At 41.8% G+C, this 16470-nt stretch overlaps 1 protein-coding gene across 6 annotated transcripts in view; it reads left to right on the top strand.

Moving 5' to 3' along the window:
* Window positions 1–8352: 8352 nt before the first annotated feature.
* The window catches only part of ARL15 (ADP ribosylation factor like GTPase 15), a 224725-nt gene continuing 216607 nt past the window's right edge, over window positions 8353–16470 (top strand). For all 6 annotated transcript variants that reach the window (XM_056324799.1, XM_056324800.1, XM_056324798.1 and 3 more), the window contains exon 1: window positions 8353–8681. Coding sequence is in view for 1 of the 6 variants with exons in the window: in XM_056324802.1 (XP_056180777.1) it covers window positions 8670–8681 (12 nt within the window). In the remaining 5 variants the exon portion in view is untranslated. The remainder of the gene's footprint in view (window positions 8682–16470) is intronic.

Genomic DNA, 16470 nt, shown 5'->3' on the forward strand with positions numbered 1-16470 from the left:
ATTGTGCTGAAGATGCAAATACTGGATGTGAATACTGCTCATATTTTTTAAGTAGCTCTCTGCATGTGATTTCAGAACAGGCAACCATTCTCATTATGAAGACCATCCGTTTTGCATAGGGATCCTTTCTCATTTCCACTCACATTATCAGATTAGTTTCTTAAAAATCTGTGACATAAAATAAATGGTAAGAATTTGACCTGTGCGTTTCCAAGAGGAAGTCAAATTACGAAAAAACTTAGGAAGAACCGTCTAAATGTTCTTCTCCTATAAACATTTGAACTCAGGTCTTTGAACTTATTGGTAACTGAAGCACATGCTTAAGCATCTATTGAATAAACTCTTATAAGGCAGTATGCTTAACAGCCTGCTATGTTCAGCCTTAGTTACTCATCACAACCTTAGAAAAGACAACGGTTACACTTGTTTTGACATAAAACGATCCTACCTTTCTCCTGTAACTGGACCCAGTACCGAAATCACTTTGTACGAATTACAGCATTTGTAGAGTAGCCACTAGTCAACCAAACCACTTTATGGAGAAAGCAATGTAACCCGTCCTGAGTACCTCCAGAGTTATATTCCGTGTGTTAAGCTTCCAAGAGCAGTCCGTGTGAAGGTGGAGGTGATTATACAGATGTTTAAGCGGAAGCTCCCAAATCTAGAAGGCATGGTGCTTCAAAAACATTTGGATTACCTTCAGTTCATATTATTCCTACAGCACAGATGCCATTTAGATTTGTGTATCTGAGTTGCTTTTGGAAACCAAGGAGACAGCTGAGGGATTTAAAAACTCCAAGTTATTTACTTAATAGCCCCACCCAGTACAGAGAGATTAGTGGAGCTGAAAGAGAAACACCACTTTGTTACACACATTTGCTTTCCTTCTTCGATTTTTTCCAGTTTTCTTCAGTTTCCAGCTTAGAAATGTATCTGCTGTCCTTAGTGGGGGCAGATGAAGTCAATTTACCTGGATTCTTCTGGCTTATCGTTGCTTCAAGCTTTTATTACCTCAGATATATAGAACTACCCACAAAAACATCTTAAAATGCCTCAGGAACAGTTAAAGTGGGAACAAATCCTTTAGGCAGAGATGATTTTTCTCTACAACTTCATAAGCACCTTGTTGGTTTCAGTTTACAGTATCTCCTTACTTAAAACATCTGTTTTTTTCCTCAAGAATTAGTACACTGGCCCATATTTTCTGCTTTTCAACTGAATGTGAATCCTTTAAAATGATCTACAGTTGATACAAACTTTTCCCTATTTCTTGTCTTCAAAAAGTGGCTGAATCAATCCTGGTAAATAGATTCTTCGTCTGGACTGGTGTTGTTCAAGGCTTGCTATGATTTCTTGAGGAATTGATATCTATAGCTCAGGTTTTGCTTCCAGACTCTTACACTCTGACACAGCTTTTTAATCCTGTTTCAGTTGATTGTTGATATGTGTCCTTTATCATGTTACTTTAATTCATCAGGAATATGCAGTGAAGCACTTAAGCACATTTTAATCAGCAGGAATTTAGGATGCGCTTTCAAGAAAAAAGGGTTCCTAAGGTTATGCTACATAGCAAAATGCAGGTTTAATTAACTTGTGTTCACACTCCTGCATAGCTAAATTAACTAACATGAATAAAAGTAAAATAATTACTTTTGTGTGAACTGGTAACTAGAGTTCAAACTCTAAGGCATGTGTTACTACTTTGTCCTTTCTCTTAGTGTACTACCTAGATGAGGCTAAAACCTAGTTTCATTTCTGGCATAAAGGTATAGCCATACCAACAAATAATTTCTTTCTCATTTTGAGCACTTATTTTACCCTTTTTGCTACAAGGCATTTTAGATTCGGAAACAAAGTAAGTTAAAACACAGGAAAACATCAGCCACTGAGACTTTGTATGTGCTGTTATTTCCAGTGAGAGATGAAATGGGTCATTTTCACTGGTAGCTGCAATGCTTTGCTGAGCATATTATAATCTGTGCTATATTTAGACTGCAGGCAAAGCTCGGTTTGTACAGGTTGGTAGTCACACAGACTTCTTCGGAAGATGTGACTGTTAAGGAAGACACAAAGCTGAAGTATATAGGATGGTTTAACATGTTGAATAGAAATATGAAACACAAGATCATAAGCATACTGCAAATTATTTTGTTTCAGAATCATCTGTTCTTTCATTTGCTTTGAAACTTCGTATTTCCTCTCACCAATCCGTATGTGCCATTATTGAATCTTGCTCTTTCAGAGTGAAGAGCACTGATGCTAGCAATAGTCAGACCCATGTTGCAGGTCCCTGCACAGCTTTACTTGAGGCACCACTTGGACAGGCAGACCTATGGGATAGGCATTGTTCATCTTCAGACACAACAGAGGTATTACACAGGTCATAATATGTATTGTCTTTTACTAATGTAACGGCATTTTTTTCACACCTTCACCAGACTATGATTTGAGAAGTTCTGGAAATAAGAGGCATTTTCTAAGACCTAATGGGAAAGTGTAAGGCTTTAAGACCAGGATCCAAACCCAGCCCATTTTATAGTTTGAAAGAGAATAGTCTCTCTCTGATGCTTCTGGGGATAAGTTTTGAACACAAGTGTAATTCTGGCTTAACAGAGTTCTCATCATGTGGTCACAAACAAAGGAAAAGGCTACAGACGAAAACATGTATTTACACATTAACACTAGAGCAAAGACCACAGTGTAACTGTATTCCTTCTATTTATTTATTCAGTAAAAAGGCAAAACAATCTGAACATGAGAGATAAATATTTGAATACTCTGCAAACAATATTCATACTAGAAACAAATGTATTGTAAACCTCATAAAATGTACCACACAAAAATCCAAAGGTTCAGCTCATCCCAGAAAGCTAGACATTATGTAGAACTGGACTAGATTTCTTAGTGTTGTCAATCTCCTCATTGATTCTCAGCAGGGACTTCAAGGTACAACTTTTAATCCATTCCCTGAACGTATTTGCACAGTGCTCCCAGCAGCAGAGGGTTAAACCAGATCACAACTGTGAATCCTTTTTAAAAATCTCCACAACACTCTGCCATAGGATAACACTGTTTTCTACATTTCAGAATAAAGAAACCAAAGTGTTTGACTTTTCTTTGCTTGATAAGTGGTATGAGAAGAAATCCTAAAGGCCTTAATCTAGAGCTTCCAAATTCCAGTTTCTTAAAAACAGAACTTCGACTACCAAGGAGATTCCCAATCTGTGATCATTTAGTCCTCAAAATCTGCCAGTAGCTCAAACGAGGCTGCCAGTTTAGGCAAGACTAGAACTCTTTAACTGTTGCTTTTGTTGCTGTGTGACTGTTTCAATGGAAGGTCATGAAGAGTCGTGAAATGAAAAATGAGTTCACAGCACTACCAACTTGGGCTGTGGTGACACAGAAATGAAAAAAATATCATACGTAATTCCCAGTCTGCTCAGCAATATAATCTATTGACTAATCTATTCAAATTTCATCATGCAAATCTTCTTGCATTACTTTATCAATGGTTAACATTTTTGATGCACACGGACAAGTAAATAACCTGCATGAAATCAACTGTAATAATACAAATTACTTTATTAATATCTCATAGCTTTAAATTAACTATTCATTAAAAGTATACTAGATTTATATCAGCATAACTACAGTCAGAAACTGGTTTCTACTTTTGACCTACTTTTTAACATTCATCTTTCCTTTTAGACTGCCTGTTGTTATTTTGCCAGTAAGCTTACCTAAAGGACACCTAAGTATTTCAGGAAACAAGAAAAGGGAGAACAGGTGAAAAATTCTTTTCAGTATCTGCTGCTTGCTTTCATAGCCACGTGTTCTTCTGTAGGAAAAATACCTAACCATAGCACACATGGTGACCATGCCAGAAGGTAGCAAGGCATTATGGCACAGAGAAAGGAGAGATTCTTAACTGAGAGGTTTTGCTTCTCTCATAGCGCTCATTCACCTTTGCCTGTAGTATCTGTGCATGTTGACATATGTCAATATATCAGATAGAGAGTTGCAAATTGCTTCAAGTTTTATTTACTCAGAGCAGCTTCTCCCTCTCCCTAGTAATAGTTACAGGAGTTTGTTTAACAGCAGGTTCCAAGTCACTGAAATGAGAGCTGCAAATACAACTGCTGACTCCTCTTGGCCTCTATTCAATATTCAAACTCTCCTTATGAAAAAGCCATTCTTTAACCTCCAGGTCCAATTCTTTTTCCATGTTTATGCCCTTCTGGATCTTTCCAGGAAATACTTTTGGTCACAATTGGCCCCACACATTTATTATTAAAATTTATATTTAGAAATCTATTACCATTAGACTCTGCAAATATTTTTTCTATCAGTTTTCCAGTTGAGTATCAGGCCTCCTCCAACTAGCCTTACTTATCTCCAGCTTTTCGTCTGTTCTGCCGGTGAAGTCTGAGACTGCTTTATCACATCATTTGTCTTTTTGAACTAGCCACAACTTTTATCTTTTTAGGCATCCAATTCTAAATTTCTAGCCATGCCAAATAAAGGGATTTTATAGCACTTGGAGCATTTACCTTACTGTACAAGTATCCTGAGTCAAAAAGGTGCATCTTTTTATATGAGGCTTTTCTCTACAGATTTTATTACTCCAGAGTAAATATATGGTATTAACATGAAGGCACACATGGCAATATTTTCCTTTCCTGCTGCTAACTATGCTATGACTTGCCAAGATGAGAGTCTGTGTATGCTCTCTGCAACAACCTTATACCACGGAAGAATAATGTTGGAACATAACGCAGTACAAATAAGGTAGTCTCTTTCAGTACTTTCAGAGATATTGAATGCTTTATCTCCATTTCTCAACTTTAATTAGAAGGCTAGTAATTTTTTTTTTACAATTAAGCTTCTTAGAGCTATCCAGGCACCTTGTATTAGTAAAACCTGAAGATCAGTACAACCACCTTCTTGCTAATAAACAAAGGTCAGTTATCCTTCATCTAAGGTTATTAATAAGTAAGGCAATTGGGTGGGATGCAGGGAGCAACAGAAGAACAAACACAGCATGCACTTTGTTCTCTTAATGAAACTATTCTGATGTGGTAAAGTGGTTTAGATTGTTTCAGTCACTGATACACTGCTAGGTCTCTTTGCTTTAGGTCACCTTTTATAAAACATCCAGTGTTAAGGTTATTCAATCCATAATGTGAGAAACATCCGCCATACTGCTCCTATGCACTGCTTCTGAATGAGTAACACTGCTTCCTGCAGGACTTCTATGTAAGTATTGCCTTTGCCAGAATACATTTCACTAGTGAGACCCAAAATTAAAGTGGCATGACTGAAAGGTATACTAAAGTATGCCGGTCCCTCAATTTGTCTTCCAAGAGAATGCCTGCTGGACCACTTAAATTTTTGTACAGCTGACTACATAGTTCTGACAACACCCTACTAATTCCACTCAGATATGTTTGGAAATTGGTATAGTGATTGGTATCTACATCTTAAATTCCCATTTCGCCAATATCTACTAGTGTGCTGATGTCTACTACTCATGTCAATTCCACCTTCAGAGTTTGTTGACTGCTGCTGCTACAAAACTTTGAATTTGGTAGGTAGCAATCACATTGCACTGACTTAAATGACGGATGATTGAATGTTGTGCTCAACACTTTTCAGGATCAAAGTCTGAGTCCAAGATTGATTATTTTTCACACAACTTTTACAGAAATAATTTTTCCAACAGAACTTAACTGAAGATAAGTTTTTGTTTCTGTGAGGAAGCTCAGTTCAGTTTTTGGAACCAGAGTTATTACCCAATAGCCATCACATGAAGTTTTGCCCCATTAAAATACTTTGATCTTCTCCCTTCCATCTCGCTATGTTAGTTCCTGCTGACAAGTGTCTTTATGAAGATAGCTAAAACTGCATTAGGAATACATTCCGATATAAAATTGAGCTTCTTTTTAAATGAAAGAAATCCTAAAGGACTTGCTAGAAAAATCTCAGCAACACAACAACTGCTATGTGGGTTAGAAGGCATGTGCTATAGGACTTGTATTCTGCTTATGTTCTGCTATTGTTCAGTGTTAATCCTCACTTCATGCCATAAAATGAATGCACCGTAAGGCTACAGAGTGGCCAGAAGACTTGTATGTTTAAAGAACAACTAATATATAAGCTTAGGCTTTGTTTCTCTCTTGATCAAGTCTGTGGGATTTGCAGTGCGTACATGAGAACTTTTCTGATTTTGTTAAGCGGTGTTCTGTTCAGCTCATGAGGACTTGTTTATAGGCTAGAAAAAAACCTGCATGTGTAAAATAGTCATTTGGGAATAAGTATTTTTCTTTGCATGTACAAACACATTGCATCTTCAAAATCAGATTCATATAAAACTTAACACTAAGATCTGGAGAAAATGAACTAGAAGACTGTCAACTAAACTGCACCTGAGAAATGTTTACATGTCAGGACCACTCTCAGAAATTCTACTGCGTTTGGTCATGATGTCTGTCTGTGCCTGATTATCCTTCCCATTAAAGCGTTCTCCAGTGACTGACCTAAATCCCCCTTGCTGCAATACAAGCCAATAATTTTTTTTTTCTATCAGAACATCCTTTCAGCAGCAACTCTTTACATATGGATTCTATTTTCCCTCCAATCAGCTCTAGAATAAATAATTCCCAGTTGTTCCCCATTACTCTTATAGGAAATACTTCTGAAATCTCTGCTTGTTCTTGATGCTGTCCTTTACATTCTATTCCAGTTACCCTTCGTTGAAAGTGTCTAAAGGCAGTGTCTCAAAAGTGATGTATTACTGCTGTTAAAAAAAAAAAAAACAAACCCAAAAGAAATAAAGTTGTAAGGGTTAAGGGGAAAAGCACTGCAAGATGTTAAAAACAGCATGCAATGTCAGATGAACAATGAAATCAAGAGGTTTTTTGCAGCCCCTTTGTTACATTATTGAGATGTGTACTTTAGCCACCTCTGTTCACCCTGTAGTTCCCACTGTCAAAAGGGCATCTCGTGATCAGGAGAAAGTTGCCAACAATGGCTGTGCCTATACAGAAAACAGAATACTGAATAGCAGGAAGGGCCAAGCCTGCATTCCTCCTTCCACCACCTAGCTATTAAAACTGTAAATTTAGCGCATTTCTTAGTGATTTGAAGTAAACAAGTTCATTTGTACTCATCTAAATTAAATCTAACTAGCTATACAGCTGTATGACATTGATTTCCAAAGTAAGGAGGTTGAAAGGAAGCATGTTTTTTATTCTAGACCAGACATGAGGAAAATGAATTATCCATTGACAGGAACCACCTTCTCCTTAGGCGAATGGGGGGGAACACCTTACCAACAGTTTTTGATGCTGACTGATGTCATTAACTGAGCCTGTTTGCAAGAGGCCTTAACTTATTACAAAAATCAGAGCAGCAATTGCCATCACCCTTGCCTGCCAGCAGTTTACTAGATCTAGGCCAACTGCTTACTAACATCCTTATAAATACACGTTCTCTTTTGCTCCTGAACCCTCATTTACTCCTCCTTTCCTCTTTGCTCCTTACCTGCTTTTATAATTAATTTTATTACATTGTGGGTTGGTTTCTTTTTTAAAGTTATCTCACTTGATACTGCTTTTCTAAGACTTCCCACCCCACAGTCACACTGAGAAGTTTCCTTCCATTTTCTCCAGCAAGGCAGGTGCTACCACTAAAGCTGTGAATTTGTGGAAAAGCCCAGGGGCCAGATGTACAGCTCGCACTACAAGACACAAGTGCTGCTTTCACAGGTGGCTGGGGGGATTAAGCTAAAAGATACAGAAGATAAACCTCTTACCTTCCTACATCAAGTTTCTCAGAAAAAAGTTTATTCAGAGGTTCTGCTGAATGGGATTTAGCTATGTCGGTCCCGTCCAACGGGCGCCTGCTTCTGCTGAGGTTAATAGCAGAGCTCCCGTCGCGGGGCCCCGCCAGCAACCAGCTGGTATTTGCAAGGCGCCCCGCTCCCCCTGGGCGCGCCGCCAGCTACCGAGCTCAGCAGGGCCCGGCAGCACGCAGGGCCCTCAGGCCGCGCCTCACGGGCTCTGCCGGCCGTGCTACCCCTCACCCCACGGGCGGGCCGCGCCGGGCGCGACCAGAGACCAGCCGCCGCGTGCGCCTTTAAGAGCGCCCGGGCCGCGCCCCACGTGTGCCATCAGCTGACAGCGGCGTCGCGCGGGGCGGGGCGGGGCCTCGCGCTGCTGGCCAGCGCTCGGGCGCTGCGGGCGCCGGGCTGGGGTTGGCTGTGTGGCGGCCGCCCCGCCCCGCCCCGCCCCGCGCCGCGCGCCCCGCCGGTGCCGCGCGCCCCTCCCCCCGCCCCCCGCCCCTCCCCACCCCGCCCCTCCCCTCCCTCCCCTCGCGCGCGCAGGGCCGCTGCGGCGCGGTGAGGCGCGGGCGGCGGCGGCGGCTCTGACAGCGCCGTGGGGCGCGGCGCCCCCGGACCCTCTGCGGGCGCTCGGGGCGGCGGCGGCCGAGCTCGCACCTTGCGGCGGCGGCCGAGCTCCCCGCGCCGCCGAGGCCGGCGGGCCGGCGGCAGGAAGCGCAGCTCCCCCTGACGGCGGGGCCGCCGGTGGCCCAGCGCTGCTGTCAGCCGGGCGGGCGCCCGCGGCTCCGGAGACCCCCTCGGCAGCGCGGCGCCCGGCGCCACCCGGTACATGGATTACCTGGTAGGTTCCCCCGGCGGGAGCGGGGCGCCCCCCGCCGCGCCGCCCCCCGCCGCCGGCCCGTCGGACATCTTACCCGAACGTGCCGCGGCTGCGGCGGCGTCCCCGGCGGGGGCTGTGCGTGTAGGGGGCAGGTGGGGCGGTGGCCGCGGGCAGGGGCGGTGGGTGGCCGGCGCCCGGCCGCGCTGCCTTCCCCCGGCCCGCTGGGCAGTTAAAGGGTGATAAACCGGCAGGGCTCCGCTCATTTGGCCGCTATTAGATTGCTAAAGCCGTGACCCGGGTCGCTGTTTTTTTCCTAAATGCATGAGCTTAGGGTACGCTTGAATGAACTAAATTGTCACCCTGGGCGGGTTGGGCCCTGCGCCCTGGCACCTGGTATTCAGGGGTAGCGTTTATTGCGCTTTAATGAATATTGGCTTGATTCGCCTGTGAGAGATCGTATCACCGGCGTGCACTCTAAGCTGGGGTCGTGGTGGCTGTTCAGACTCACAGGCTCGGCAGGCAAACCCAGTGGCACGGCTGGGTTATGAGCTGATGACTTGTTGGAGTACGGTACCCGCTTACTTTGCCTTTTCGACATCACAGCAGGATGTGCACTGGGCACATCCCATCCCTCGAGCTCCGTTGCCTTAAGTGCGGGCCGTGGGCTGTGCCCATGTGCCCCCTCCTTCGTGGGGTGCTGCGAAGGGCGGTGGGGAGCAGGTCTCTTTTGGCTGTCCCCTGTTTGCTGTTGGTGTCAGGTGTGACCAGCCGGGAGGTATCTGCAGTCAGAAATTTGACTTGGCCTTTCTGATGCCTTCACACAAAGGTGCGCGTGGGTGTAGGCTTTCAAGAGGGGTTCATCAGCCGGTCAACAGAATCTCTGGAGATGCTCTTTTTAGTGAATTGATTTGGAAATTTCCCATCTTGAGATGAGATCTACGTGCAGTGGCTGACTTTTCCTTCTCTGACAATGAAATTAAGTAAACCAGAAATATATTAAATATTTACTTAACTACTATTCTGGCCTCCATGTAGCTTAGATTTATTTTGAGTTATTCAGCTTAATAGAAGGAAGGGGAAAAAAAGCTTTAGGCCTTCCTTCCTGAGTTCAGGTAACAGAGGGAGAATAGAAAATGAGTCTTGTGTGGCAGAAACAGTAGGTAGACATCTCTTTAAGAACCTAGTTAATGAAATACTGATAATAAACTTGCCAAGTGCAGCCTTGTAGCTCCTTGAGAGCCTGGAGCTGTTTCTTAAATTTTTTTCCTTTATAAACTTAAATCCAGATGAAACTGGCCATCCTGCACTTTTCAAAATGCTTACATTAACCTTTGTGACTGCTACAGGTGTTGTGTGGAAGCCCAGCCACTCCGAGAACAATAAATTTAATAAGCCTTGGAAACTGAGAGTACGCTTTTGTATTAACTAAAGTGGGGGGAGGAGATTAAATAGCTCTACATTCCCCCCCCTCCCCCCTTACTCTTGTTCTCCACTTGATCCTTTTCCTCTTTGCTGTTGGGTGGCCTCCTTTGGTGACATCTTGAAAAGAAGTGAATCTTCAGGATAATGATGTCCTGAATGTTTATGCAGTTTTTGCTTAACGCTTCTGCTTTATCGAGGAGTGTCTCTGAAGACAGACTTTCTCAAGGGCTCATCAGTCTCACAGCATGCGTTATAATGCCATGTGAAACGTGAAGGATTCTTTCGATGTAGAAGTTGTTACAGAGCAACCAAGTTATTTTTTTATAGATGGTGAAAAACAGAGATTGGAGTTAATAGTTTAAACAGGATGCTGATCCACTGGTGCTCTTGGACAGTCTAAGATGCCTTCATCTATCACTGACCAGCACTTGTTGCTGGGGTTTCCATACCCTTGATCTTTGGAATACTTGTTGCAACTGACATCAACTCTTTTAAACCAAAGGAGAAAAAAAAAAAAAGGAAAGCCTTTAATTTTTTGCATCTGTGTATAACTTGGACAGGAGACATATTCTGTTCGGCAGTTCAAATACTTCCTTGTGTGTTTGTGCAGAGGACTTCCCCTTCCAGTCCTCACCTCCACCAAATGCAGGAGGTTGGTCCTCCTTCATCTTTCTCTGTTAATGGTAGTAAATGGAATGGCTCTTCTGAACAGTGGATTCAAGCACCTTAGAAAATCTGCTTTGACGAAAAGAGCTGATGGTGGTGAGTTATGGAAGTCGTCTACAACACGCTTTCAGCCTGGAGGACCAAGCTGTTGCCACAGTCTGCCCTAGTGTAAAGGTGCGCCTGCTCTTTCTTTATGCAAGACTTGCAGTTATAGTATGAATGTTAACCTGTAGATGTAGAGCCACCACCTTGTTATTTTCATAACAGTGGTAGTAAAAAGTGGTACATGTTAAGGAATGTTGTGTTTTATCCATTTATGTTGGGATCCTGCACCTATGTGTTGGGATCCTGCACCTATGTGGGCTTCAGAACTTCAGCAGAAGATCCCTTTGCTGGTTCCTTGTGTTGGGCAGTGTGTTGCAGCCTGCAGACAGTGAGATTTTCTCCCCTGCCTTTAATGTGAAGCAGACAGCAGGGCAAAGGGTGCAGTTGTTTCTGGCTACAGTAGTTCCTTGACAGAGCATTAGATGAAGTTTTGGTTAGCAGTGTGGCTGAATGAGGAAGTTCAGTGGAAAGAGGCTAGAATAACTGAGGTCAGGTTTGCTGCAGCGTGGACTCAGGAGGCATTGCCTCTCAAGGAAGACTCTACCCTCAAGCTAGCTCTTCCCAGACTTACATAGGAAGGTTCTTTTCCTGATTTGTCCTGGATGGGGCCTACATGGGTCAAGAGTTTCTTTCTCCTTTAAGGAGCTGATCCCAAGAAATACTACACATCTGCAGCACCTGCTAATATCAGCAGGTTATTGACAAGGTTCAGAGCCAGGTCAGCTGGAGCCAGCTTGGACTATGGCCCTGAAGCATGTATGGGTAGATACCCAGAACCTGTGTAGGAGCTCTCCTACTTAACAGTGTGATCCTTGATTTATGACTAATGCCATTTGATAAAGTGCTGGTATCAGAAGAGTATCTTCTGTGGTGCTCTGGTCCGGTTTTGCATTAGGAGAGTGGGACTAGCTTCTGTGTCTTTAATAGCCAGAAGAAGCTCTTGAGCCTGATGCCTGTGTTATTTTTGTGTTGATATAGTTACAATGTTAGGAGCGGTGTGTTTTTTGTGGTTGTTCTGTTGTTTGGGTTTTTTTTAATCAACATAGCTGAGCCAGGTTCAAACTCTGGAAAAGAATCCATGCTCACTGATTTAGAGGCACCTTTTACTCATACGTTTTATTCTCCTTGTATTGAAGTTAACTCCTTTAAAACATGCTATGTGAACACAGCTGCATCAATGTAGGTTTGTAGGTTTCTGTGACTACACAATCCTGTGGTGTTTCTGCAACCTTCTTCTGCTTAATTCTTTCTGCGTTGTGTCTGGAAGGATTATAATGTATACATAGACTTGTGTTGGCTGGCTTATGTTCAGTAGACTATGCTTAATTTAAGAAATTATGGCATGATGCATCTTGTGAAAAGCATGGCATGTGACTGATCTTACAGTTTTTGTTTGGAGAACTTGTGGACAAGCAATAGCAATGCTTCAGTTTTTTGTGTGTGGTACTTGGAATGCAAATTTTAAGCTGCTGAGTAGACTTCCACAGTATACTACTTCAGCAGCATCCTCCTCAGTACTAGATAAGGATCTTACATTGACTGGTTGCGTGTATCAGCCTGGTCTGTGTAGAATTTTTAAAGCTACTTTAGAGGGTGATGTAGAAATTTGAATCAGTGTGATTGCACAAAAAAGGTCTTACATTGCTCTTGACAGTTTGTAAGATAAATTTGATAACCTGTTTAGCTTTGTACAAATACACATTTTTTAAATTGGATTAAAATGATTAATATCCTTTTTAATTAGAAAGGATTTTTAATGATAGCTTATTTTTAAATTGTATCCTGTACTATGTAGTATCTCAGTTGTATATAAGAATATTTTTTCAGTAGGTAATGAAGAGTATATTCCAACCTCAAATGGAAGGTAACGCTTCTTGCATGAACAACCATGTCAACTTTAGTGATTTTTTTCTTTTTTCCTTTTTCCCCCCTCTGAAAAGTTAAGCATGAATGAGTATTGCAAAGTCAAGAGAATGCACACTCTTACTGCAGTAGAATCCTTGTTGCTTGTTTTTTGTTTTTGTTTTTTTTACTATAAGAAGCTTGAGGTTTTTTGGTTCTGTATATGTTTGTTAGCTGTTACGAAATGTTTTACTTCTGTATGTGTGCACACAGAAGCTAAAATTTGGGTAGTTTTTGAATAAATTGGACTAGATTTTCAAATCTGCGATTAATAGGCCTTGAAGTGACTTCACATTTTTTTGGTTTCTGAATGGTCTTAACCTCAGGTTCTGGGTAGTTAGTGTTCAGGCAGAGTTGTTCTTGGCTCGGGAAAGCTGCATATGCCAAGCTATGGTGTTCTGAAAAACATTAGGTGATATTAAAAGGAAAATAAAATGTTTCTGAGCAACTTTTGCTTACCTTTAAGACCTTCCCTTTTATTTAGTTGGACCCTTTAATTTACTTGGAGAGATTTGATTTAGAAAGTTGCAATACAGGTTAGATTGTGATCACTTAGTGGTTTTGATGTACTTAAGATTCTTTCTGTCCATTGCTGTTGCCTGTTCCATTGTTTGGTATCTGTAGGCCATAGAAAACATTCTTTCATAGACTACAAATGGCATTACGGAGGCATCTGTTTGAAGGTTAAAGTCTTACTTCACTGAAACTTTGTAAACCAGTAGCTGCTGTTCTTTGAAGTAAGGAAGGATCCGGGAAGTTAATGGTAGTAACCCTGGATTTTCCCTTGGAGGCATGTATAGGTCTTTGATATATCACCTGCAACATAAGCAATGAAGTTCTATGTAGCCTTGCCCTCTTACCATTTGCTGAACATCCCTGTCATCGTAGGAATTTTGTCTGCTGTTACGTAACAATAAGGATTATTGGGGCTGTCTGTTGACTCATCTATTGGTTGTAACATTGTTGAAATTTTACACCCTCTGCAGAGCACAGGGTCTTCTATCTTGAGATACTATCCCTCTTTCAGTTTGGGAAGCTTATTAGGCGCAAGGGTAAGGGGTCTGACAGTTGTTTCAAGGTAAAGATCGAACTGAACGCAGGAAAGAGGGCAACTGGCAGGTGTAGGATCAGCTAGTGTACAGGGTACGTGCAGTTGTATTAGTGTTTGAATCAGATGCAGATTTTTGAAGTGGATCTTAGTCACCTCTACTTACTGTACCTGGGTTTGCATTGCGGAGTGATCGCAGATCATGCAATCTTGCTATTTTACAGATGAAAAAGTTTGGAAGATGCATCAGCTAATGGGTTTTCAGTCCACAGGACCAGATCAGAACTAGTTTGAAGTAAAATGCCTGAAGTACCTAGTACAAATACTTGGTCTTCAGCACCAGCATTTGCTGTGCTGCAGTACTTGCTATTGTTTACATAGCCAGGGTCACTTAGTCTGGAAGTGAGAATGCTGCTGCTTTTGATTACTTTCTGCATCAGCACAGCAATGTGGGAAGAATCCCAAACCAAATTTTTGACACCCTCACCCAAAGAAACTGCTGTGGCTAGGTTTCTATTGGTATTTCAGCTCTATGAAGCGTAACATTCAAATCTAAATCAACTGGGAATGGCAGATGGAATCAGTTTTGGGAGATGACCTCACTGGTATGAGCATGCTTCTGATTTCAGTAAGTTAGAGAGTTCAAAAACCAGATCAGGTTGAAGACCTGGAAGAGAGGTGCTCTGAAAAACAAATCCTCCCACTCCGTAGAATCTACTTAGCCAGTATTGCAGACAGTTTTTGCTGAATGAAGGATGTAACCAGCAGTGTAGAAAGGGCAATAAAAGTATTGGTAACTTAACTCACTGGAAATTACCTGCCTGAGCATAGATCAGTGAGCAGAAGTATAGAATTACTTTGCAGAAGAGAAAAGTCAAGTGCTGCATTTGCTCACCCTGCAATAGGAAGCCTTACTGAATTTTCCAGGTAAACTTCTGATTCAAAGGTGGGTGTTACAGTGAAACTTGATACAGCTTCCTTGGGAACCCAAAAGAATGCCTTAATGTGATTATAATTTCCAGCACAAGATTCTGTGAAGTCCCAGGAGTATTGCAGTGCCAGAAATTTCATTCTCTTCAGCTACGCAAAGAAAAAGTGAATTAGCACGTCTAAAATCAAATTACCATTTTGCCTTTTCTGTGATGAGGATTGCATTAGAGTGGTAGATGTTATTGCATCAAAAAATGTGTCCCAGTTTCTGAAAATGTTGACTCTCTGTTTGTTACAAATAGCTCTACAGTGTCCTTGTGAGTTAGGCCCGCAGTCTGTTGGGCCCCATGTTGCTCTGCAGTACGTTGCTCCTGAATTCTTCGGTCAGACCTCCAAGCTTGACACAACATGGTGATGAATTTCACAAAATATTAAAAATGCAAGCTTTTAATAAGGGGGAAAAATCTGTGTTTAGTAAGTACAGAATATTCCTCCTAATACCCCATACTAATTACCATTTGTGGCTTGTTGTCAGTATCATCAGCTCATGTTTTTTAATACTGCCAGCTTGTGATGTTTATTCTCACAGATGGAATTCTGAAGTTTTCTGATTATGTGAGGATATCAGCTCTCCGTTAACAAAAGAAGCATTTTTAGTTTGAAACTTAAAAGCACAAATATGGGCCCAAACAGCAGTAAAGCCATAAGGAAAAAAGCATATGCAATACTTAAAATGTTGTGATTGTTTGGGTTTTGGCTCATTACATTCTGGAGTATATTGTGTTTTCTTTATTTCACTATGTGTGTAGCAAAACTTTCTGAACTGCAAACTGCCTGACTGTATAAAAGACCTTGGGGACATAACTAGGATATTTGCAATTGAATAAGAAATGGACTTATCTCATGCTGGAGCTCTTCAGAGTATAGAACTTTTGTCTCACCGGTAAGGTTACTGCATTAGTTGCCAACATGAGCATGTAAGTAGCTTCCAGCTGTCTGAGGGAGAGGCACAAAGCAGGAAATAACAGCTGACAAGTAAGTCCTCATGTTTAGATGCAGTGCTGCCCTACAGCTTTGTTGCCTATAAGGAGAAACAGCAGGAAGAACCTGAAACGGAGTACGATGCTTTGCTTTTATGGTGTATGTTTTGGTGGAGCAGTAGAAGAAAAATTTGTTCAGAGGACCACGTTAGCTTTTGGCATTGGAGAGTCTGGGGAAGCAAAATGGCATCCAAGAGCCAGTAGGAACTGTTGATATGGGGGAAGTGAGTTTGCAGATCTTTTTTTTTTTCTTGTTATGACTTGGAGGTTTTTGGTAGAAGAAGCATCAGTTTTCTACATTTTAGCAGCTTTTACAGCAACTACTGCCTACTCTATATGATTATGCCTCTAGTAAAGATGGAAAAAATCAGAAGCATTTGAAAATGAAGTAATCGTTCTGTAAGCGTCGATAGTAAGTTTCATAAATGAGCATTGCTGGTGCTGCTCTGGCAGTGAATGGGATGGAGATGAGAATGTAGAGATTACAAGGAAATTACATGTTTGTGGTTAGTTGTATAAACAGCATATACTTTGGATGGGCAGATGCAGAGACAAATATTAAGAGTGCGCATTGAACTTGGGAAAAAATCATAGTACCCCTTTTGATATTGGTAATGAAATGGCAGATGAAATTCAGTGTTAATAAATGCAATGTTGCATATATTTATAGCAGAAGTCACATGGCAGTACAGATGAT

Source organism: Falco biarmicus, chromosome Z (assembly GCF_023638135.1).
Source record: "Falco biarmicus isolate bFalBia1 chromosome Z, bFalBia1.pri, whole genome shotgun sequence".
Lineage (NCBI taxonomy): Eukaryota > Metazoa > Chordata > Aves > Falconiformes > Falconidae > Falco > Falco biarmicus.